Source organism: Apteryx rowi, unplaced genomic scaffold (genome assembly GCF_003343035.1).
Source record: "Apteryx rowi isolate R43461 unplaced genomic scaffold, aptRow1 scaffold_2, whole genome shotgun sequence".
NCBI classification, from domain to species: Eukaryota; Metazoa; Chordata; class Aves; order Apterygiformes; family Apterygidae; genus Apteryx; species Apteryx rowi.
This window is the reverse complement of record NW_020448307.1, coordinates 9,528,696-9,548,430: the sequence shown is the minus strand read 5'-3', so window position 1 is coordinate 9,548,430 and position 19,735 is coordinate 9,528,696. Positions and strand designations below refer to the sequence as shown.

At 63.4% G+C, this 19,735-nt stretch overlaps 3 protein-coding genes across 4 annotated transcripts; all 3 read left to right on the top strand.

The window, feature by feature from the left end:
• The first annotated feature begins 494 nt into the window (after positions 1-494).
• FAM193B (family with sequence similarity 193 member B) lies at positions 495-8,871 on the top strand. Its single transcript, XM_026063559.1, has 10 exons — positions 495-609; positions 1,973-2,259; positions 3,013-3,235; positions 3,418-3,627; positions 4,119-4,533; positions 5,518-5,713; positions 6,140-6,376; positions 6,964-7,981; positions 8,221-8,296; positions 8,460-8,871. The coding sequence occupies exons 1-10, from the start codon at positions 495-497 to the stop codon at positions 8,554-8,556; spliced, it is 2,874 nt and encodes a 957-aa protein (XP_025919344.1). The 3' UTR covers positions 8,557-8,871.
• Positions 8,872-9,065: 194 nt separating this feature from the next.
• Positions 9,066-16,637, top strand: DDX41 (DEAD-box helicase 41). The gene is made up of 17 exons (XM_026063394.1): positions 9,066-9,154; positions 9,288-9,386; positions 9,496-9,655; positions 9,734-9,808; positions 10,182-10,242; positions 10,881-11,017; positions 11,290-11,362; positions 11,541-11,694; positions 11,829-11,965; positions 12,213-12,375; positions 12,481-12,612; positions 12,805-12,876; positions 13,217-13,313; positions 14,208-14,357; positions 14,523-14,594; positions 14,910-15,020; positions 15,302-16,637. The coding sequence occupies exons 1-17, from the start codon at positions 9,131-9,133 to the stop codon at positions 15,436-15,438; spliced, it is 1,854 nt and encodes a 617-aa protein (XP_025919179.1). The 5' UTR covers positions 9,066-9,130; the 3' UTR covers positions 15,439-16,637.
• DOK3 (docking protein 3) lies at positions 16,217-19,674 on the top strand. Of its 2 annotated transcripts, none has more exons than XM_026063395.1 (5): positions 16,217-16,300; positions 17,940-18,233; positions 18,470-18,563; positions 18,656-18,828; positions 18,910-19,674. In XM_026063395.1, exons 1-5 carry the CDS (start codon positions 16,244-16,246, stop codon positions 19,621-19,623), a joined length of 1,332 nt encoding a protein of 443 aa, XP_025919180.1. In that variant the 5' UTR covers positions 16,217-16,243; the 3' UTR covers positions 19,624-19,674. The 2 variants fall into 2 exon arrangements, with proteins under 2 accessions (XP_025919180.1, XP_025919181.1); XM_026063396.1 differs by lacking the exon at positions 16,217-16,300 and adding an exon at positions 16,568-16,643.
• Positions 19,675-19,735: the final 61 nt, after the last annotated feature.

The window sequence follows — 19,735 nt, the reverse complement described above, 5'->3', positions numbered from 1 at the left end:
GCCGTGGGCCTGCGGGGGGGGACGGGGAGCTGCGACATCCGCAAGTGTCCCCGAGCGCAGCTGGCAGGTGCGGGGCGCGCTCGGCTCGGCGGCGGCGCCCAAAGCGCCGGGGCTTGGCGGCTGCGTGTCCGGAGCGATGCCCAGGAGAGGGACAGCCCGGTCCCCGCTCCGGCGGGAGAGCGCCTGGCAGGGCCTCCGAGGACACCGAGCAGCGTGCCGTGGCCAGGAGCGCGTCACGGCGGCGGGTGCCCCCGAGCAGCGTGGCCTGGCCGCCCTGGGCTGCCGGAGTCCCTTTCGCAGCCGTGGGAGTGCTGACTCCCGGGACGCGCGCGGGGCCAAGGCGGCTCCCGCAGGCGCGCGGGCAGGCCCTGCGCTCGGCTTCCCCGCGCTGGGCAGGGCAGCTGAGCTGGCTGCGGCCTTGGGTTGCGGGTGCAGGCATGGGCATGTTGAGGAGCTGCAGCAGGACTTCAGGCCGTCTCCGGCGGATGCCTGCGATGTTGGGGGCTCTCACCTGTGGGTATCCCCCAGCGCAGCGGGAGCTGGAGCCCTCTCACAGCAATTGCAAAAAACTGAGCTTAGCTCTTGCTCGGAAAGTTGAATCAGCCTTAAGTGAGCCTGTCTGCCACGGCTGCATGCTGCTGTCTGTGGACAGGGCCAGCAGCGCTCAGCAGTGTGTGGGAGCGCGAGGGCTCTGCCAGCCCCGGGGCCTGCGTGCCCCTTGCTCCATGTGTGTGTAGAAGGATGTTAGTGGTCTGCCCGAGGGGCCCATGTGCTCCCTGGAGGACAGAGCCAGGGCCTGGGGCCACGCTCTCCTGTCTGGGTGGCTTGGTTGTACTTCAGAGATACTCCGACAGCTCCTCCTTGCAGGAGGATCCGGCTCTCTTGCAGGGCCTGGGTGATGGCAGGTGACTCGAGCATCTGCTGGATGGGATGTGGGCTGCCTCCGGCGTGCCGTGCTGCCTGGCATCCCTCAAAGAGCCTGGTTGCCGCCGCCTGCGGGGAGGAAGCCCGGGGGATGGGCCCCAGCTTCAGGTGGACGTGCACGGCGGGCGGGGGAGCGCCGTCGTTGCGTGCGTGCAGCGGTGGCCGCGTCTGCCCCCAGCGAGGCACCGGGCGGCCCGGGAGCCGCCTCCTCCTCCCGGCGGCAGCCTGGCTGGGAAGGGAAGCAGCTTCCCTCCCTCTGCTCTCCTTGGCCTCTGACCTTTGCTTCACCTTGAGCCTCGGAGACGCCATCTGTTTCGCAGCAGCGGTTAAACGCGCGGCTCATTGTCGCGGGGCCCGCGGCGGCGGCAGACAATGGGGGCCCCCTCGCCAGCGCCGCGCTCCGCTCGTCACGGCTGTCAGGCCTCCGGTGAGCCTGCGGGCTGCGGGCGGCCTTCTGCTGCGGTGCCAGGCAGCGAGCCCCGAGCTGGCCGCCTTGCGCCGGGAGAACGCAAAGAGGGCCGGGGGCTGCACCCCACCCCAGCGCATCGGCGCCGCCGGCCGCGCAGAACAAAGAGACAGGCAGCAGGGCCCGCAGCACTTGGGTAGCGAGGCGGGGGGCCCGCGGTGGGCAGGGAAGGGCGGTTGTGGCTGCGGGGCCCACCCTCTGCGCCCCTGTGCGGTGACTTCTGCAGGTCCCGCGTTGCCCTGGTGTTCCCCTTGGTCTTGTTGTACTGGAGATACAAGCGGGAACTGCTGGTGGCCTCACAGCCTGGCGTGCTGCTGGCTGTTGGTGGGACTGGCTCTTTAGTATACTGTAGCCTTTCCGGGGGTCGAAAATGCTGGCAGCTGGCGCATCTCGGACTGGCATCAGCTGGGGAGCCCTGAGGCTGCTGTGTTGCAGCAGGAGAAAGTGCAGTCCCATATGTAGCCTGCAAGAAACCCTCTGATTTGATGTCAGCATCCCGGGGCAAAGGCCTCACTTGCTCCCCCATCTGCCCCGCACCTGCGTTGACCTGGTGCCCTGCAGCAGGATGCGCCCTGCCGTGAGACCGGTCGTGCCCTGGGGTGACTTGTGGCCTGTGCATCCCACTGCAGGTGCTGCCCACCGCCAACCAGTCAGTGCAGACATGCTGCCTGCTGTGCCACCGGGAGCGCAAGGACTGGGGAGGCCCATCCCACAATGGGCTTGTTTCCCCGGGTGAGAGGCTGCCGCCGGACTTTGTGCCAACACTCGTGCAAAACCTCCTGGGAGAAATGCCGCTGTGGATCTGCCAGAGCTGCCGGAAGAGTGTGGAGGAAGAAGAGCGGCGGGCGGTGCAGGAGCAGGCCCTGGCGGTAAGCGGTTGCGGAGATGTGGTTGGGAAGGCCAGGGTCATAGCTCCCTGGACCACGGCAGCGTGGTATTGCTCATCATATGGCATTAGCTGGGTGCCTGTGTTTCCTCCTTGCTCAGACCCGAGTGCCTTGGGCATCTCCGCATCGCTGATCGCTGCGGCCTCGCCACCCTCCCCGGGGCTGGAGCCAGCTCCTGCGGGAGGGACCTGGCTGCGCGGTGTGTGGTGGAGCAGAGCATGGGGTGGGGGCTTGGCCGGCAGCCTGCGTTGCGTTGGAGCTGCTGGCGTGGCAAGGGTGGCAGTGCCGTGGGCTCTCTGCCTGCCCTGCTCCGGCGGGGCTTTGCGCCGCATCCCTCCTGGGCCAGCTCCGTGCTGTTACACCGGGGCTCCCCAGAGCGGTCTTGCACGGGACGAGGGTGCAGTGCCTGTCCGAATGTGGAGCTCAAGGGAAGAGTGGCTGTTTCCTGCTTGGCTTTATTTAACCCTGGGCCGGTTTGGTTTGAGCGGGTCCAGAACAGGCACATGGCCACATGGCATAGGCTTGGCTGTGCTGCCTTGGCCCCCAGGAGCTGGGGGCATCGCTGGGGGCTGCACGAGCTGTTTGCCTTCAGCGAGAGGTGCAATTCCTGTGCGCTGGGCCCCAGTGTGGAAGATCCCGCATGAGAGCAGCGGAGGGCTCTTGGTGCCAGGGCACCGAGGTCTCCCACCTCCCCTCCCAGCCTGCTGCAGCTTCACACTGTGTTTTTCTTGCCAGGTCTCGTTATCCCACACATCCTGCAAGTCGCAGTCTTGTGGGGGTGGCTCCCACTCCTCTTCCTCTTCCTCCTCCTCCTCTTCCTCCTCGTGCCACGGGAACTCAGGGGACTGGGACCCCAGCTCTTTCTTGTCTGCTCACAAGCTCTCGGGCCTCTGGAACTCGCAGCACAGCAATGGGGCTGTGCAGGGCAGCCCCCTCGGGGCCCCCCCGGCTGCACTAGGTGAGTCGAAGCCAGCTGTGGGATTGAATGGTGCTTTCTGTCTGGGCCTTGGCTTAGCCTGTTTCCTTGCAGGCACCTGACTGGTGGGCAGGGGTGGACAGCCAGGCCATGGAGCTTCTCGTTCTCCTCTGTGACTAGGAGACGTTGAGCAGAAGCAGGCCCTAGCTCCGCTTTCCTTTCAGGTGACAAGCATCCTGGCCTCGCTCTCTCTCCGGAGTGCGTCGGCCAGGCTCCTGCCATGGCGCCTGGGCTCAAGGCCTGTCCGTACAGCCATGCGGCCTCCCCCACGTCCAGCGGCGCTGCCCCAGGCTCGCCTCTGCCTACCTCACTCGACTTCTGCAAGACGCTGCCGAAGCAGTTCAAAAGCATGTGCCGGAGGGCCACCCCGCCAGGTGTGTGCGCGCGGGGCCAGGGCTGGCCTGATCCTCCCAGCCGCTGCTCCGTGCTCCCTTCCTGCCTCAGCACCTTTCCCCTCGCTCAACTGTGCGTGGGGCAGAGCCAAATCCAGTGTGGGGGGACAGTAGGACATCGAGGCCCCTTGCAAGCAGGGGTGGCTTCTGGCCCAGGTGCCCTGCTGCCTGGGGGGAAGTAGGGAGAGCCCCCCAGAGAAGCAGCCTGTGCAAAAGTGCTGGGTGCTCTCTGTCCTGCTCCCTCAGGAGTGGCCCCTGAGCACGGCCTCCTGGCTGAGGAGTAATGTTGTGGGCATCTGTCAGCCCCAGTGGAGTTTTTGGGCCTTCTTCAGGCCAGCCTGGATCTTGTGCCAAGGGACCTGTGTGCTTCTGGGCTCGAGGTGGCCAGGGGCTGCAGGGGTGGCTCTTGAGTGTGGCCTTGGCCTGCACAGGGCAGGGGGTGTCTGACCGTCTCTGCTTCTGCCCATCTGCAGGTGAGGCCTTCCACTCCTCAGAGCATCATCAGCACTCGGACCTCACTGCTCCTCCCAACAGTCCCACCGGCCTCCCCTCCCAGCCGCCAGCGCTGATCCCCTCCAAGCAGACGCCTGCCCATCCGGGGCCCTTCGGCTCCCCGCCACGTGTCCCGCTGGGCACCTCCCCACAGGCTACGCTCTTCCCTGCGCCCAGCGTGCAGGCAGCAGCCCTAAAGCCAGCATCTGAGTCCCCTCCTGCTGGCACCGTCTCACACAGCCCGGGTTCCTGTAAGAGCCCGCACCTGCCCCCTGCCAATGTGCCGCTGCTGAAGATGCCGCCTCCGCTTTCGGGTTGCACTCATCCCTGCAACGGGCACTGCAGTACTTCGCTCATCCCTCCTCCTGCCTCCCACCAGCTGCCCAGCACAAACAGGTGAGTGGACCAGCCTGCATGCTTCCAGCCTCTCCTTGCTGGACAACGCACCCTTTCTCCCACCCCTGTCCCAAAATGTGCTTTCCCCTGCCAAGGGATCAACTGCTGTGGAGTGGCGATGCAGAGAGCCTCTGCGTTTGCAGGCCGAATCCACTGCCGTAGTCCCCTGGTCTCTGAGGCTTAAGCTCTTTCTCCCCACGTGTCTTCTCCCTGCGGTTGTCCTTTAGTACTGCGGTGCAGAAGAGACTGTGCTTGCTCCTCCTCCAGCTAAAAGACCCAAAGGAACCGCCTGGTCAACCTGCTGTTGGCCAACAGGACCTTTGTCAGTGAGACGCGTCGGGCAGCTGTGGCACTGAGCCAAGGTCCTCAAGAAGATGAAGCCTGTGGACTTGTGGTTCTGCTCGCCTGCTCCCCTGGCCCTCTTTGGGCTGCCTGTGCCTTGGAAGAGAGCACGCTGAGTCAAGGGCACTGGTCCCTCTCTGCTGATTAGCGCTCTCTGCGGAGGGCCAGCCCGCTCCCCAGCCGGAGCTGGAGGAACGGCGTTGTGGGCCGTGCCCTGGCCTCCCTGTCTCTGAGCTGGGTAGTCTGTGCCTGTGGGAGTCGGGCCTGCCAGCCCATGGGGATGTCTGGCAGCTGCATGCAGTTCCAGCGTTTCTCACCTGTGCTACCCGCCGCCCCCAGTGAGTACCCTCCCTGCCCTGGAATCAGCTTGTGGCCTTGCAGGGGGACACTGCTTTCTGGAGCTCTGGCGTCAGCCTCCTGCGTGCCAGAGATCCTGGGGGGCGACGAGCTACTGACATCTTCTGCCCTGGGCTCCTCTGGCATCTCCTCTGGAGGAGGATGCAAGGGATGGGGTTTGTCTGCCCTGCAAATCCTTCTGCTCTGGCACAGGCCCTGGGAGGGGTGTTCCTATGCACACAGTGTGGGGTGATTGCGAGACCACCGGCTCCTGCTCACCTCTTGCCTATTTTTCCTTCTCCTCAGGGACCCCTCTTGCAAAGGGCACAAATTCCCAAACGGTACCAGCTGCCACCCGCCGCAGCCGTGCGAGGCGGATGAGGGGCTCGGGGAGGATGAGGACAGCAGCTCAGAGCGCAGTTCCTGCACCTCCTCCTCCACCAACCAGAAAGACGGGAAGTTCTGTGACTGCTGCTACTGTGAGTTCTTCGGCCACAACGCGGTGAGTGAGGGTCTGGCCCACAGCCACCCCTGGTCTTTGTGCTCTGCTCTGTGGTGCGAAGTGTTAGCCTCTGTGTAGAGGGTGTGAAGATGAGAACAGCCCTGCTTGCAGATCTGGCTGTGACTCTTCTCTGGCAGCATGTGCACCCACCCATTCATTTCCATCCTGCCTCATCAGCCCAGTGGTCCCCTTGCTCCTGTCCGGTGGCTTCCTGCCTGTCCAGCCCTGGGGCTTTCCTTGGCATGGCCAGCCAAACCCTGTGGCTTCCCTGGGGAAAAGCAGTTTGGTTGGGCTGCACTGAGTTTGTCTTGTTGGGACCTTGGGGAAGGGAGCAGTAGAGTAGCTTGGTGGGGGAGAAGTGTGGGAGTTGGGACTGCCTGTGCGCCGCCCTGGCTTCGTGTGCCTGACGGCTCTGACATCCCGCAGCCCCCGGCCGCTCCTACGAGCCGCAACTACGCTGAGATCCGGGAGAAGCTACGCTCGCGCCTCACGAAGAGGAAAGAGGAGCTGCCGCAGAAACTAGGGCACAGCAGCAGCTCGGGAGAGCCTGCTGTAGACCACCGCAATGTGGACGAGCTGCTAGACTACATCAACAGCACAGAGCCCAAGCCCCTGAACAGTGCCAAGGCGGCCAAGCGGGCACGGCACAAGCAGAAGAAGAAGGTGAGGCTGGGCGGAGGGAAGCACTGCTCTGTGCCCTGCCTGGCTGTACAGGGGGGCAGGCTGCAAGGCAGAGGCCTGTATACCCCTTTTTGGGAGGTCAGGGCAAGACTGGGGGCTCCTTGCAGGACTTCGCTTTCCCTCGTTTCCGTCCATTTGATTTCTGAAACTGTGTCCTTTGCTGCCCCTGTCCCCTGAGGTGACAGCCGGTGCCTGGTCCCTGGGGGCTGCCGGCGTCTCTGTTCATGCAGAGGGCAGTGCACCCTGTCCAGGCTCCACCTGCTCCATGCCATGGCCCTGACAAACGCCGTGTGTGCGTGGTGGAGAGAGGTGATGCTGTGACAGCCTGTGTGCGCTGTTTGCTGGGGCCTCATGTCCAGACTGGTGTCTAGTGTGCGAGGTGGTGGCTGTTGTGGTGCTTGTGGAGGATGTGTGATAGTTCTGGGGGCCGTGGAGGATGCTGCTTAGCCGGGCTGAGCATAGGCGCTTGGGTTTGCTGCCTGGCAAGACCAGAGCATAGCTAGTGCTGTGGCCTGCACATGTCGCTCAGTGGCCCAGGCCATCTGAGCCTCATGGCACCTGTGTTGCAGGAGAAGGAGAAAGCCCAGCTGGAGGCAGAGGCCCAGAAGCGGGCTGAGCGCGCCCCTGCAGCCAGCCAGGCCAGGGAGCCAGCCGAGGAGAAGCTGCTGGAGTGGCCGGAGCTGGAGCTGGAGCGGGTGAACAGCTTCCTCAGCAGCCGGCTGCAGGAGATCAAGAACACCATCAAGGACTCCATTCGGGCTAGCTTCAGTGTCTATGACCTCAACCTGGATGTCAATGACTTTCCCAAGAAGGCAGCTGTCCTGGAGCAGAAGAACCTGCTCTCCCACCTCAATGGCTCCTCTGACCTGCAGGACATAGACCTGGCCCTTGCCCCACTCAGCCTGGGCCCTGCCAAGAGCCATGCGCTGCTGCGGGGCGAGCTGGGCCCCCGATGGGGCGAGGGGTCCGGGGAGCCACTGCCAGCCCCGGCAGCTGAGAACGGCGTGGTGAAGCGCCTCAGTGCTGTGCCCAGTCTCTCTCGGATGATCTGGGTGCAGTCCAAGGCCACAGACTCTGCTGTGGATGGCGGTGGGCCAAGCCCAGAGCCCAAGGAGGGACCGCAGCCCAAGGGGCCGGAGCTGCAGGAGCAGGTGCCTGCAGGGGGCCGGCAGCGGAAGAACAAGCGGCAGAGCGGGCAGGTGAAGAAGGGGGACGGCGCCGCAGTGCCTGGTGGCCAGGCCAGGCTGGAGAGCCCTGGTGCGAAGGGGCAGGTGCTGGGAACCAAGCACCCTTCGAAGCCCAGCGCCCCGGAGCCGCAGCGGGTGGGCGGCTGTGCCGAGCCGGGGGAGAGCGGCAAGGGGCAGCCCTGGGGCTGCAGCAGCGCTAGGCCAGAGAAGGAGAGAAGCAGCGATTGGAAAGGCCGGAGGGGTGAGGGCAAAGCGGAGCTGCCGGAGCTGGTGCCGCTGCCTCCCCCAGCTGCTGGGGACCGCCAGCTGCCTCACCCCACTGCCCTGGGGGGCTCCCCGCAGCCCAAGGGCAAAAGCAGGAAGAGCCGCAACAAGGTGGAGAAATCCAATACCTCTATCGGTGAGTCCCGGGAGCTCTGCCCCGGTCCCAGGGCGGTGTCGCACCCCTTCCTCACCTGCCGTGCTGTAACCGGTCGGTCCTTTCCCTGCCAGCTGCTGTCCCCTTCCCCTCTGCTCTGCTCTGTCCTGGCGCGGGGGTTCCCCTTGCACGGCACTGCCCTGCCCCGCTCCGCTCGGAGGGAGCCGAGTGCCGGAGGGGCCGTGGTGTTGTGCTGACTCTGTGCTTCTCTGCTCTGCCAGATGACGTGTTCCTGCCCAAGGACTTAGATGGGGTAGAGATGGACGAGACTGACAGAGAAGTGGAGTATTTCAAGAGGTGAGGGAGCACCTGGCCCTAAGGACCCTCTGCAGATGGGACAGTGGCGAGCCCTGCCCGGGGGCTGCGTGGGGCTGGGGGCGGTGGAGGAGGTCGTGGCTGTGGTGGGGCCTTTGGTGGGGAAGCTCCCGCCTCACTGGGGCTCTCTTCTCTCCCTGGCCAGGTTCTGTCTGGATTCTGCCAAGCAGACGCGGCAGAAGGTGGCCGTGAACTGGACCAACTTCACCCTGAAGAAAACCACTTCGAGTGCAGCCCAGTGAGGTGGGGGGCAGCCCCCCGCCACCCACGGCCGCTCTGCTCTCCTCACTGTGCCCCCCGCCTCGCCCTGCAGGGCCTTGCTCCCCGGGGGCCCCCCGGCTCGCTGCCGCGGGGCTCGCCGCCACCGCGGGGCCGGTGCTCTCCTCGGCCGCGGGGCCCCCGGGGCTCGGCCCCTCCGCAGGGCCCGTCCCTCCGTCCGGGCGCCCGCCCTGCCGTCCCATCCCCCCCCTCCTCTGCGCCCCCAGGCGCCCGGCTCCCTGCGCCGCGGGGAAGAACCGTGCTGGACCCAATAAAGAACTTTTTAATTTTTTATTTTATTTAAACCCAGCTGTTTGGTGGTTTGTTCCCGCGCCACAGGGCCGTGCCCACTCAGGAGGTGTTGGGGGGGGGGGGGGAGTCGTTCGCGTATTGCGGCTAAGTTTGGCCTTCGAGGCGGCCCGTCGGGCGCTATCCCCACCTCCGGCTTCCGTCACGCGCGGGGACGTTGCTAAGCGACAGCGCCCGCCCCGCGGCCGGCACTTCCGCTGCGCGGGATTTGCGTCCGGGGCGGCGCGGCCGTTGCGTGGAGACGGCGCCATGGAGGCCGCGGCCGAGAGGAAGGTAGGGCCGCGCCGGGCCGGGGCCGCGCCGGGCCCGCTCCGCTCTGGGCGGCCCCGCGGCGCCGCGCTGCGCCCTGCCGGGCCGGGTCGTGCCGCTGCGCACCGGGCCGGCCTCACCTCGCGTGTCCCCACAGAGGCAGCGGGAGGAGGCGTCGGAGGCGTCGGGCCTGTCCGGGGAGGACGACGACGACTATGTGCCCTATGTGCCCGTCAAGCAGCGCAAGCAGCAGATGGTAACGGGGCTCCGAGGGGCTCCGCGGCAGGGCCGGCCGAGGGGAGGCCGTGCGTTGCCGTCGCGGTGCGGGCTCCCTCCCACCCCCTGCCCGCCCCCCTTTCTTCCAGCTGCAGAAGCTGCTGCAGATGCGGCGGAAGGTGGTGTCAGAAGAGGAGCAGCGGGACAGCGGGAGCGAGCAGCGGGGCGACGAGGATGATATCCCCCTGGGGCCCCAGTCCAACATCAGCCTCTTGGATCAGCACCAGCACCTCAAAGAGAAGGCAGAAGGTAGGGGAACAGCTGGCAGGAGGGCTGGGTGGCTCCGGGGCACTGAAACCTTCTAACTGTTTCCCTGACTCTTCCCAGCTCGGAAGGAGTCAGCCAAGGAGAAGCAGCTGAAGGAGGAGGAGAAGATCCTGGAGAGTGTGGCAGAGGGCCGAGGTGAGTTGTGGGAGCTCTGTGTCCCTCAGGCTGGTCTCTAGAGCTGTCACCACAGCAGGGAGTCTGTCAGTTGCCTTGCAACGCTTGGTGATATTTACACCCAGGGATGGGAAAGGAAGACATAATAGGATCTCTCAATGGGTAGCTGACTGTTTGACTTAAATTTTAAGACTTTGCCATTGCTGGCCCCTAGACACACCAGGCCTGCAGCACCTAGTATTGCTGTGCCCAGAAGTGCTCTCTGGCGTACTGCTGTTTTTCAGCCGTCTCTGAGCATGGTCCCCAAACCTTTCCCCCAAGTACTGCTTTGGTGAAGTGGCATGTGTCTGGAGATAGATAGTTTGCACTGATCTTGTTGGGTCTGTTCTTGCAGCTTTGATGTCGGTGAAGGAGATGGCAAAGGGCATCACGTATGATGATCCTATTAAAACCAGGTATGTTCTACAATACAGATGTTGTCTTTCTGAAAACACCACTTCCTTGCAGCTGAAGAGAACTACAAGCTATGCAGCCTAGTAGGTAGAGTGCTGCTCTGTGACCACTGGTTCTTCTTGTGCTGCACTGACTGGTTTCTTATCCCTGTTTGTAAGATCAAAGACTATCTGGTCGTTTTGGATGTTATTTTACATATGGTGATATAGTAAGCTTTACTAGGGTACATCTGTGTTAGGCTTGAAGACTTGATCTGGATTTTCAATTCTTGGAGAAGACTAAGCTAGAGGAGGAGACTGTGAGAGCCCAAGGAGCCAGCAGTGCTCAAGGCCCTGCAGTGGCAGGGAACTGATGAAGTGAGACGTGTCCAAAAGATTTTGGCATGTTACGTCCATCATCCTTGGACTGTTTTCAGTTGTTGGCTTGGGATTTCTTACTCGCTCTCTGGGGAAATGTTAAATGCATGGGCCAGGCTTGGATCCTCCCACATGCTTGTGCCGTGAAGCCCCGTGGGGTCACCTGCTTTCCCTAGTGGAGCATCAGAGCCAGCCTGGGAGTTCCCTGGGGCCTTGGCTGGGGCCGCTGACTGCGGAGCATCAGGCTCGTTCTGCACCGTGACCTTTCCCTGTTGCCTCCCCAGCTGGAGAGCGCCTCGTTACATCCTGGGCATGTCAGAGGCACGACACGATCGTGTGCGCAAGAAGTACCACATCCTCGTGGAGGGAGAGGGCATCCCCCCTCCCATCAAGAGCTTCAAGGAGATGAAGTTTCCAGCAGGTGGGCCGGGAGCGGGAGCGTGGCTGGCAGGGCAGCGGAGCAGTGTTCTCCTGCGACACTCACCTTGGCGAGCAAAGCTGGCAGATCTTTAATACTGTGTTAGTGAAATCACAGCTTAAATTCAAGATAGTAGCTGTGTTTCCTAAGGTGTCCAGCTGCTGGCCTGGAGTGTATTTATCACTGGTGCAAGAGCTGCTTCTGAGAAATGAACTAGGAGGAAAGCAGAGGAAAACTTCAGTCTCCGAACCTGCATGTCTCTTGTTTTCTGACAGCTATCCTGAGGGGCCTGAAGAAAAAAGGAATCCAGCAGCCAACGCCCATACAGATCCAAGGCATCCCCACGATGTGAGTGCTCTGTCCCAGTGTGGGGAGTGTTCTCTTCCCTACAGCCCACCCGGTGGTATCAACTGGGTGCTTTTCCTGCTGATAGGTGAAACCCCCTTCACCCTGCACGCAGCCTGCCCTGCAGGTCTGAGCCGTTCTGTGATGTTCCCACTCACGCTCAGCCCTGTATCTCTGACAGCCTCTCAGGAAGGGATATGATCGGCATTGCATTCACTGGCTCTGGGAAGACCTTGGTGTTCACGCTTCCCGTTATCATGTTCTGCCTGGAACAGGAGAAGAGACTGCCATTTTCCAAGCGAGAGGGTCCCTATGGACTCATCATCTGTCCCTCTGTGAGTGTGTTGGGGCACCTTCCTGCAGGGGTGCAGTGAAGCATGGCAGGAAGCTCTTACCGATGCTCAGTGGGAACAGATGCAGCTGCGAGGGGATAAGCAGAGCGCGGGGATTAACAGTTTTCTGTCTGCAGCGGGAGCTGGCCCGGCAGACCCACGGCATCATAGAATACTACTGCCGCCTGCTGCAGGAGGACGGGCTGCCCCCACTGCGCTGTGCCCTCTGCATTGGGGGCATGTCTGTCAAGGAGCAGATGGAGACGATCAAACAGTAAGGCTTAGTGTGGGGGGCTGGAGCTGTGCTCTTTTTTCTGGCAGAGAACTAAGAACTGGCATCCAGGTGGCCTGGTGGGCGAAGGCGAGGGCCCGGGCGGGTGTTACTGGCCTGTCAGCCCACAGCATGAGCTCTGGGGTGGGGAGTGTGGATGCTGAACAGTTGCACCTTGAGCCTTTCCCTTCATGTTGCTGTGTGGGGCAGGAACCTGAGTGCCTGACTGTGGCCTTCTCTTGTCCCACAGTGGTGTACACATGATGGTGGCAACCCCTGGCCGCCTCATGGACTTGCTGCAGAAGAAGATGGTGAGCTTGGACATCTGCCGGTACTTGGCCTTGGATGAGGCTGACAGGATGATTGATATGGGCTTTGAGGGGGACATCCGTACCATCTTCTCCTACTTCAAGGTACTGAGCTGGCATGATACGAGCATCCTACCCTGGGGCTCAGTCCCTGCATCTGCCCATTTGGGTGAGTGCTAAATCCTTACCTGCACTATGATCCCCGTGCAGGGCCAGCGGCAGACCCTTCTCTTCAGTGCCACGATGCCCAAGAAGATCCAGAACTTTGCCAAGAGCGCCCTGGTGAAGCCCATCACTATCAACGTTGGGCGAGCAGGTGCTGCCAGCCTGGACGTTGTGCAGGTGAGGTAGCTGTGTGCTCCTCTATGCCTGTGTGGGAGGCCAGCGCAGTTCACAAGGGTGCTTGATACTTCTCCTTGTCAGAGACCTGGACTTCTTGGCCCTCCTTGGCAGCCCTTCCCAGCAAGCCATGCAATACCCCCCAGTAGTAGTCCCTCTGTTGTCTGCCTGACCTGTCCCTGTGCTTGTTCCTAGGAAGTGGAGTATGTGAAGGAGGAGGCCAAGATGGTGTACCTGCTCGAGTGCCTGCAGAAGACCCCGCCACCTGTGAGTAGTGTGCTCCTGCTGCTCTGGCAGCACGTCTGGGTCTGTGTGGGTGCACCTCAGCCTAGGGACATGGATGTAGCTGACTGCTACATTCGCTACATGTCCCCGAGCTGGCAGTGGGGACGTGGTGTTGATGTTGCAGGGCAAAATTCGAGGCAGAGCCGCGTATGGGGGTAGGCGTTCAAGTGACCCATACTCTGTGTACAGTCTTGGGCCCAGAGCTATCACGTGCTCTGTCTGTTCAGCAAGAGGGAGGGAGTTTCTCTGGAGGTTGTGCTGGTTCCTAGCAGTACCGGCAGGCAGAAGGGCTGTTCTTTCCATGATGCTTGTGCTGTGGCAGGTGCTGATCTTTGCGGAGAAGAAGGCAGATGTTGATGCGATCCATGAGTACCTGCTGCTCAAGGGTGTGGAAGCTGTGGCCATCCATGGAGGGAAAGGTCTGTAAGGGTGTCGGGAGGTGCAGGCTGGGCCTGCCCAGACAGATGTTGCCTTGTCTCACCCTTCTCCTGCTACTGTGGTACCTGAGTACGGCAGGTCCCAACACGTAGCAGTTCACAGTGGTTTGAGGAAGGACCATGGCAATGTCAGGAGCACCTAGGAGTGTCCTGTCCTGGGTGGAAAGTAGGGTAGCAGCCAAGTTTGAAGCAGCCATGGTCATTTTAGATGGGACATGCCTGTGAAGGCATCATTCACTAGCATAGGAGGTACAAACACAGCGCGGCTCCCATGTGGCTTTCATTAAATATGCTCTCAAATGCATTTTGGGTCCTTGTGCACAGATGCACGTGCCTGGTTGACTAGGTTGGCGTTTGTCTCCAGGGCTGTTTCCCTGAGCCCTGCTCTCTGTATCTGCCAGGATGGGGGAGCTCGCCTTGCCAACCTGCTTCTATCAGCTGAGCTGTGTGTTGCCGCAGTGCTGGGTGGCACCATGATCATCCCGGGGAGAGCTAAGCCCACAGAGAGCTTTGGGTCGTGTGCGCATTGGCTTAGCCTAAAAGGCAGAGCCTGGGAGCGGTTGGGACTTCCCATGCCGGGCCCCTGCTGCAAGGCTGGCTGGGTCTGTAGTGTAGTGAGGTGCCTGGGGCTGAGCTGCATCTCTGTGCACCCAGCTAGGCATCTTTCTCTGCATCAGTGGATGAGGCAAGGGAGGTCTAGGATGCCGCTAGTGACAGATCTGCATGTCCATCTGCTCCCCTATTTAGGGAAAGGATGTGTAGGTTCGCTCCAAGTGGGGGAGCTTGGGCCGTGAGGGGTGCTTGGCTCTGGGACCATAGGACTCAATAGGACTGGGAGCTCTGTCCTTGCTGATTTTCTGTGCTGGTCCATTGCAGATCAGGAGGAGCGGACAAAAGCCATTGAGGCCTTCCGGGATGGGAAGAAAGATGTCCTGGTTGCCACTGATGTAGCTTCCAAGGGCCTGGACTTCCCGGCTATCCAGCATGTCATCAACTACGACATGCCAGAGGAGATTGAGAATTACGGTGGGGAGTGGGCCATGTGGGGGGAACTGTGGGAGCACAACTGGGTGGGTGCAGGCCCGCAGGGCTGCGTGCTTGTCCTTGCAGTGGCTGCGGCGGGGCTGTCTCTCACTGCCACGTTGCCTGGGCTGCGTTTGCCCAGGCCTGACCCTGTCTGTTTCTCTGCAGTTCACCGCATTGGGCGTACAGGCCGTTCAGGCAACACTGGCATTGCTACCACCTTCATCAACAAGGCCTGTGGTGAGACATGGCGTGGGGCTGGGCTGGGGGCTGCCTAGAGGGCCTGCGCGGTGGGCTGCAGGTGTACGAGGCGATGGGGCAGAGTCACTTGCTTCCCCGAGAGCTGCCTCTGCCTCGGCAGTGGTGGTGTTCCCAAGCAAGCAGGGCCTAGTTGTTAGGGCCTGTGGAGGGGAGATGGTGGTGCAAGACAGTGCTCCCCTGCCTCCGGCAGGCCTAGATGGCCGGCAGGCCTAGATGGCCAGCAGGCCATCCTTCGGGGCACCCCTGTTTCGGGCCCCTGCTTGGGCTGCATCTGATCCGTGTCTCTGCCCCCAGATGAGTCAGTGCTCATGGATCTGAAGGCTCTGCTCTTGGAGGCGAAGCAGAAGGTGCCTCCTGTGCTCCAGGTGCTGCACTGCGGGGATGAGACCATGCTGGACATTGGAGGTGAGAAGCCCCAAAGGATAAAGAGCTCCAGCAGGGTTGTTGGAGCGACGTGGGCTGCAAATAGGAAGCCCCAGCTCCCATCGCTTCAGGCTCCCAGGGCAGTTCCTGCCTCGCTGCCCCCCGGGGTACCTGCCTCGGGGCTGGTGTTGCCCAGCTGTATGGATGGCCCAGTGCTGCTGACAGGGTGGAGGTTGCAGGCAGCACCCGCTGCTCCTGGGGTGGGGACCACCCTCCTGCCTGGTGCCGTGTGGCTCTGCCTGACCTTGCTCCTCACGTTGCAGGCGAACGGGGCTGCGCCTTCTGCGGCGGCCTGGGCCATCGCATCACCGACTGCCCCAAGCTGGAGGCGATGCAGACAAAGCAAGTCAGCAACATCGGCCGCAAGGACTACCTGGCCCACAGCTCCATGGACTTCTAGCCTGCGGACGATGCTGCCCAGCGCTGCCTCCACCCAGGCTGGGACAGAGGGCTGCGCTTTGGTTCCCTTTGGACAAACTGTGCTGCCCCAGCTGCCCTCACTTTCCAAAGCCCAGACCAGCCCTGGACTGCAGGCCTGTCCTGCACTGCTGTGGCCCCTTTTCCAGGTATTTGGCCACTAGGACTGTTGCCAGCTCAGCCTGACGAAGCTCCTGTTCTAGGAGGAAACGTGAAGAGCTGTGCTGCAACAGCCATTACGTCAGCGGTGTGTTGGTGTGAAGCGTTGGGCAAGCAGGTAGTGGTGCCTGTGGGGTGGTTGTTCTGCAGCCAGCTGCCTGCTGTCTCTACTCAGCTTCTCCATGGTGGTATGGCTGGGGTCTTATGTTGCTCCCCTCCAAAAGCCCCTGGATTCCTTTGGGACGTTCTCCCCAGCTCATGTGCACCCTCAGCTGGCGGCTGCCCCTTTCTGCTGTTCTCTGGCCAGGGCAGTTTCTGTTACCCCCAACTGTGCCCTGATGCAGCCAGGGCTGGGCAGAGCACGCTGTGCTCATGTCAAGCAGTCCCCTAGGAGCTTCCTGTGCTCTTGCTGCGTGCGTTCTGCCCCACTGCCCTTGTCTGAGGGGGAGGGAGGATGGACACCTCCGGTGGCTCAGCCTGCCCCTCATCCCACACACCAAAAAAGGGAAGTTGCTGAGAAAAGGAAGTCTGCCCCATGCAGTTGCTTCAGCTGCAGCCGTCACATTTCTCTGCTGATGATAGTCTGAGTCCCACATCCTTGCACCGGCTGCAAGGGCAGTGCTGTGCCCATGGAGAGACCTGTGAAGGATGGGATCCTCTATGTGCAGCACAGCAAATTTGGAAAGGTAAAAGGCGGAGGGTGGATTTGGGGTGGGATGCAGAGCACTGTCTTGCCCTGTTCTGCCTTGACACTAGGTGCTGGGGGAGGCCCTCACCGGATGGGGGAACTGGGCTCTCCGCAGCTTAGGAAGGGGAGAGATTGAGCCAGACCCCTTGGGTTGGGCAGAGAGGGCCCTGGGCTCTGTAGCCGTAGCAGTGGGGTGAGGTGGCTCTCCCCATGGCTGAGGGGACTCACCCGAGCAGGCCGCTGCTTCACGCTGACCCCCGTGTACAGGGTCTGTCTCCTCGCTTGATCACCATGCGATTCGCAGTGAAACAATAAACGTATGTTAATGAGGCACAGCTCCGGTGAGTGCGTGCAAGTGGGGCAGCAGGGGTGGGAGCCCCTCACAGCACATGGGGGTGGCGGGACCACGTGTGGGAAGTCGCTGTGCACTGAGCCTTCAAAGAGCCTGGCTGTGGGGGGCAGTGCTGTGGGAAAAGCCAGCCGCAGGGCTGGACTTGCTGCCCAGCTGCTCTGTGCTGGGTCCTTGGGGATGGGCACTGAGCGTCGAAACCCTCTGGGCACGTTACGGTGCCTTGTGGTAGCAGAGTCCTGGTAGGGTTGAACCAGCCCCATGGAGCTGTGAGATGGTGCTTACAAGGCAGGTCCCACCAGCTTGCTGGCCGTGCCCAGCATCCCCACTGCCTCAGCAGGGTGGCTGTGCCCCTTCCTGCAGCCCGCGGGGCGCAGACAGCCCTCCCTGTGCTCAGGGGACCTGCTGGGCCACGACTGTGCCTTCAACGCTCCCACGGAGCTGCTCTGGTCTCCCTGCCCACGTGAGCTGAGCGCTAGAGCTGCAGCGGGCAGACCCTCATGTGAGCGGAGGCCGGTGCCCTGCCGTATAGGACCCAGGTGGGCCTACGGTGGCGGGTATTTTGGGCGCTGGGCTGGGCTGCGTTGGTTTCGCTGGGGTGGAGGCCCTGTTGTGCCCTTGAGGCGTGTGGGTGGAAGCACCCCCTCTATCCCATGACAGGCCGGGAAGGTGCTGGGTACCACAGAGCCTCCCCTGGGAGGAAGCGGGTTGCTAGCTGCAGGCACTAGCTGTGCTTGGTAGGTGTGAGGCTGCTTGCAGGAGCCCCAGCAGCTCAAAATGGCTTTAATTTGCATCAGGGTCTGTCCTGAAAACAGCTCAGCTGCAGCAGCGGCAGGCTAGCGCTTGCAGCAGGGACCAGAGAGCAGGATGCCTGGGTTCCCTTCCTAGCCGAGGGCGAGCGTGACTCACCGGGCAAGCGTGCAAGCATGCGAGTGGGCAAGTGTGACTCACCGGGCGAGCGAAGCCGAGCTTGCTGGAGGGCCAGGCTGGCCACCTTGCCGACCTGGCAGCCGGCAGCCCTGGCTTTGGGCCTGGCCTGGCCTGCAGGTGCTGGGGGACCTGTGCAGGCCCCTGCTCGCTACGTCCTCCCCCAGCATGCGCGGTTTCCCTGGCCTTGCCGAGTCTGCGGGAAGGGCATCGCCTGTGCCCGGTGCGCCCTGTCCTGCCAGGCACAGGCTGGAGCCCTTACCATGCTGGATGCAGTAAGGAGGGCAGCGCTGGCAAAGATGCAGCAGGCGGCTCTTTGCTGACCTTTTTCCCCCTCATCTGTGCCCTTCCCGCACCCCAGAGGTGCTGGAGGAAGATGCGAGCGCAGCTCTTTGCTGCCAGCCCGTCCGGCGTGGCCCGGATGGAGAAGTTTGATGTGCGGGATGACGGCATGGCACTGGAGCAGTCCTCCCTGCGGAGGTGCGCCCGCCGGGTGATCCGCCTCTCGGATTGCGTCTCCGTGGGGCCTGTCGGCACCGAGAGCTGCCCCAAAGCCACCGCTGCCTTCTACCTCAACACCACGGAGAAAAGCTATGTGCTGGCAGCCGAGCAGCGGGATGAGTGGATCTCGCAGCTCTGCCAGCTGGCTTTCCAGGTACCACGAATTCGGGGTGAGCGGAGCGGCGGGGTGGGCAGGCTGCACAGCTGGGACCCCCCTTGCCCTGCTCACCCTTCAGGTGAGCTGGGGGTGCTCCTGGGTGCTGGGGGCAGGTGGGGGCCATCACCTCGGGATGGAGGGTGTGCCACCATGGTGTGCTCGGAGCAGCCCCAGGGCCGAGCTGCGGGACGAGGGTACCCCGGGGGGGGCACACTCACACCCCTCTGTTTCAGGGTGCAAAGGAGGCGCCTCAGAGCAGTTCCACGACCCAGCCCAGCCCCGACGTCCACATGGAGGAGAACTCCCTCTACTCCTCATGGCAGGACCGTATGTGCCGTGGGCCGGGGTGGTGGATGGGGCCGGGGCAGGCAGCGGCTCAGTGCGGCAGGGCTGACCCCAGCACCCTTCTGCTCCCGCAGTGACCGAGTTCCTGGTGCTGGTGCTCAGGACGGATGCGGCCGCCCGCTGCGGCCTGCATGGGCATTACATGCTCGCAGTCCTTCCCCAGAGCCTGACGCTGAAGGACCCGCAGTCCCGCCAGCCCCTGCTCACCTGGCCCTACCCCTTCCTCCGCAAGTTTGGCCAGGAACAGGTAGGTGCTGCCCCGCTCTCCGGCTTCCCCCGGGCAGGTGAGGTGGGTGCCAGCCCCTCACCCTGCCCTCTGGCCCTGCAGACCGTCTTCTCCTTCGAGGCCGGCCGCCGCAGCGACTCCGGCGAGGGCACCTTCACTTTCAGCACCCCGCGGGCCCCGGAGCTCTGCCGGGCCGTGGCCGCCGCCATCGCCTGCCAGCAGCAGGGCAAGGACATCCCGGAGACCCGGCTTCCCGCCCCGGGCACCGAGCCCCAGCCCCGGGCGTCCGGCACGGAGGAGCCGCCGGCTGGACCGGCCGCGGGGAGGGCGCAGCCCAGCTCCCAGCCGCCCTTGGGCCTCCTCCGCTTCCCGCCCCCGGAGCCCGACGGCACCGGCCCCATCATCTACGCCTCCATCGCCCGGGGCCAGCAGCCGCCCTTCGGGCCGGGGCAGCCGGGCCCCGGCCAGCCCTGGGCCGCGGGGAAGCCGGCCGCCGAGCACCTCTACGAGAACATCTTTGCGGCGGAGCTGGGGCCCGCCGCGGAGGAGGAGCAGGAGGAAGGGCAGTGGGAGCTGGGGTACCGGCAGGCCCCCGAGGGCCACAGCGGCGAGGCAGGCCCCATCTACGACAACCGGGCGGCGGCGGCGGCCCCGGTGTGGGGGGGCCCGGAGCAGCGCTGGGGCCCGGCGGGGCGCTGCACCCAGGAGGAGCCCCCGGGGCGCCCCGGGCCCAAGCCCCAGAGCAACCTCAAGGCCAAGCTCGTCCGGCTGCTGAGCAGGGAGGCCCCCGGCCCCGGCCAGCGGGACTGGCTCTGAGCCGGGGCCGGCCGCGGCTTGGCGGTGCGGGAATAAAGAGCCTGCGCCGGACTCGGCTCCGTCCCTGCTCGCGGGCGGGAGGGGGCGGCCGCGGCGCCGGCGCCTCGCCGCC

Bases quoted from the DNA above. Each gene is read 5' to 3' on its own strand.
- DDX41 (XM_026063394.1), top strand. From the start codon at position 9,131: ATGGAGGCCGCGGCCGAGAGGAAG. The intron at 10,243-10,880 runs GTATGTTCTACA...TTGCCTCCCCAG, and splicing joins GATGATCCTATTAAAACCAG to CTGGAGAGCGCCTCGTTACA. The intron at 11,966-12,212 runs GTAAGGCTTAGT...CTTGTCCCACAG, and splicing joins CAGATGGAGACGATCAAACA to TGGTGTACACATGATGGTGG.
- DOK3 (XM_026063395.1), top strand. From the start codon at position 16,244: ATGGAGAGACCTGTGAAGGATGGGATCCTCTATGTGCAGCACAGCAAA. The intron at 16,301-17,939 runs GTAAAAGGCGGA...CCCGCACCCCAG, and splicing joins AGCACAGCAAATTTGGAAAG to AGGTGCTGGAGGAAGATGCG. The intron at 18,234-18,469 runs GTACCACGAATT...CCTCTGTTTCAG, and splicing joins TCTGCCAGCTGGCTTTCCAG to GGTGCAAAGGAGGCGCCTCA.
- FAM193B (XM_026063559.1), top strand. From the start codon at position 495: ATGTTGGGGGCTCTCACCTGTGGGTATCCCCCAGCGCAGCGGGAGCTG. The intron at 3,236-3,417 runs GTGAGTCGAAGC...CTTTCCTTTCAG, and splicing joins GGCCCCCCCGGCTGCACTAG to GTGACAAGCATCCTGGCCTC. The intron at 4,534-5,517 runs GTGAGTGGACCA...CCTTCTCCTCAG, and splicing joins CAGCTGCCCAGCACAAACAG to GGACCCCTCTTGCAAAGGGC.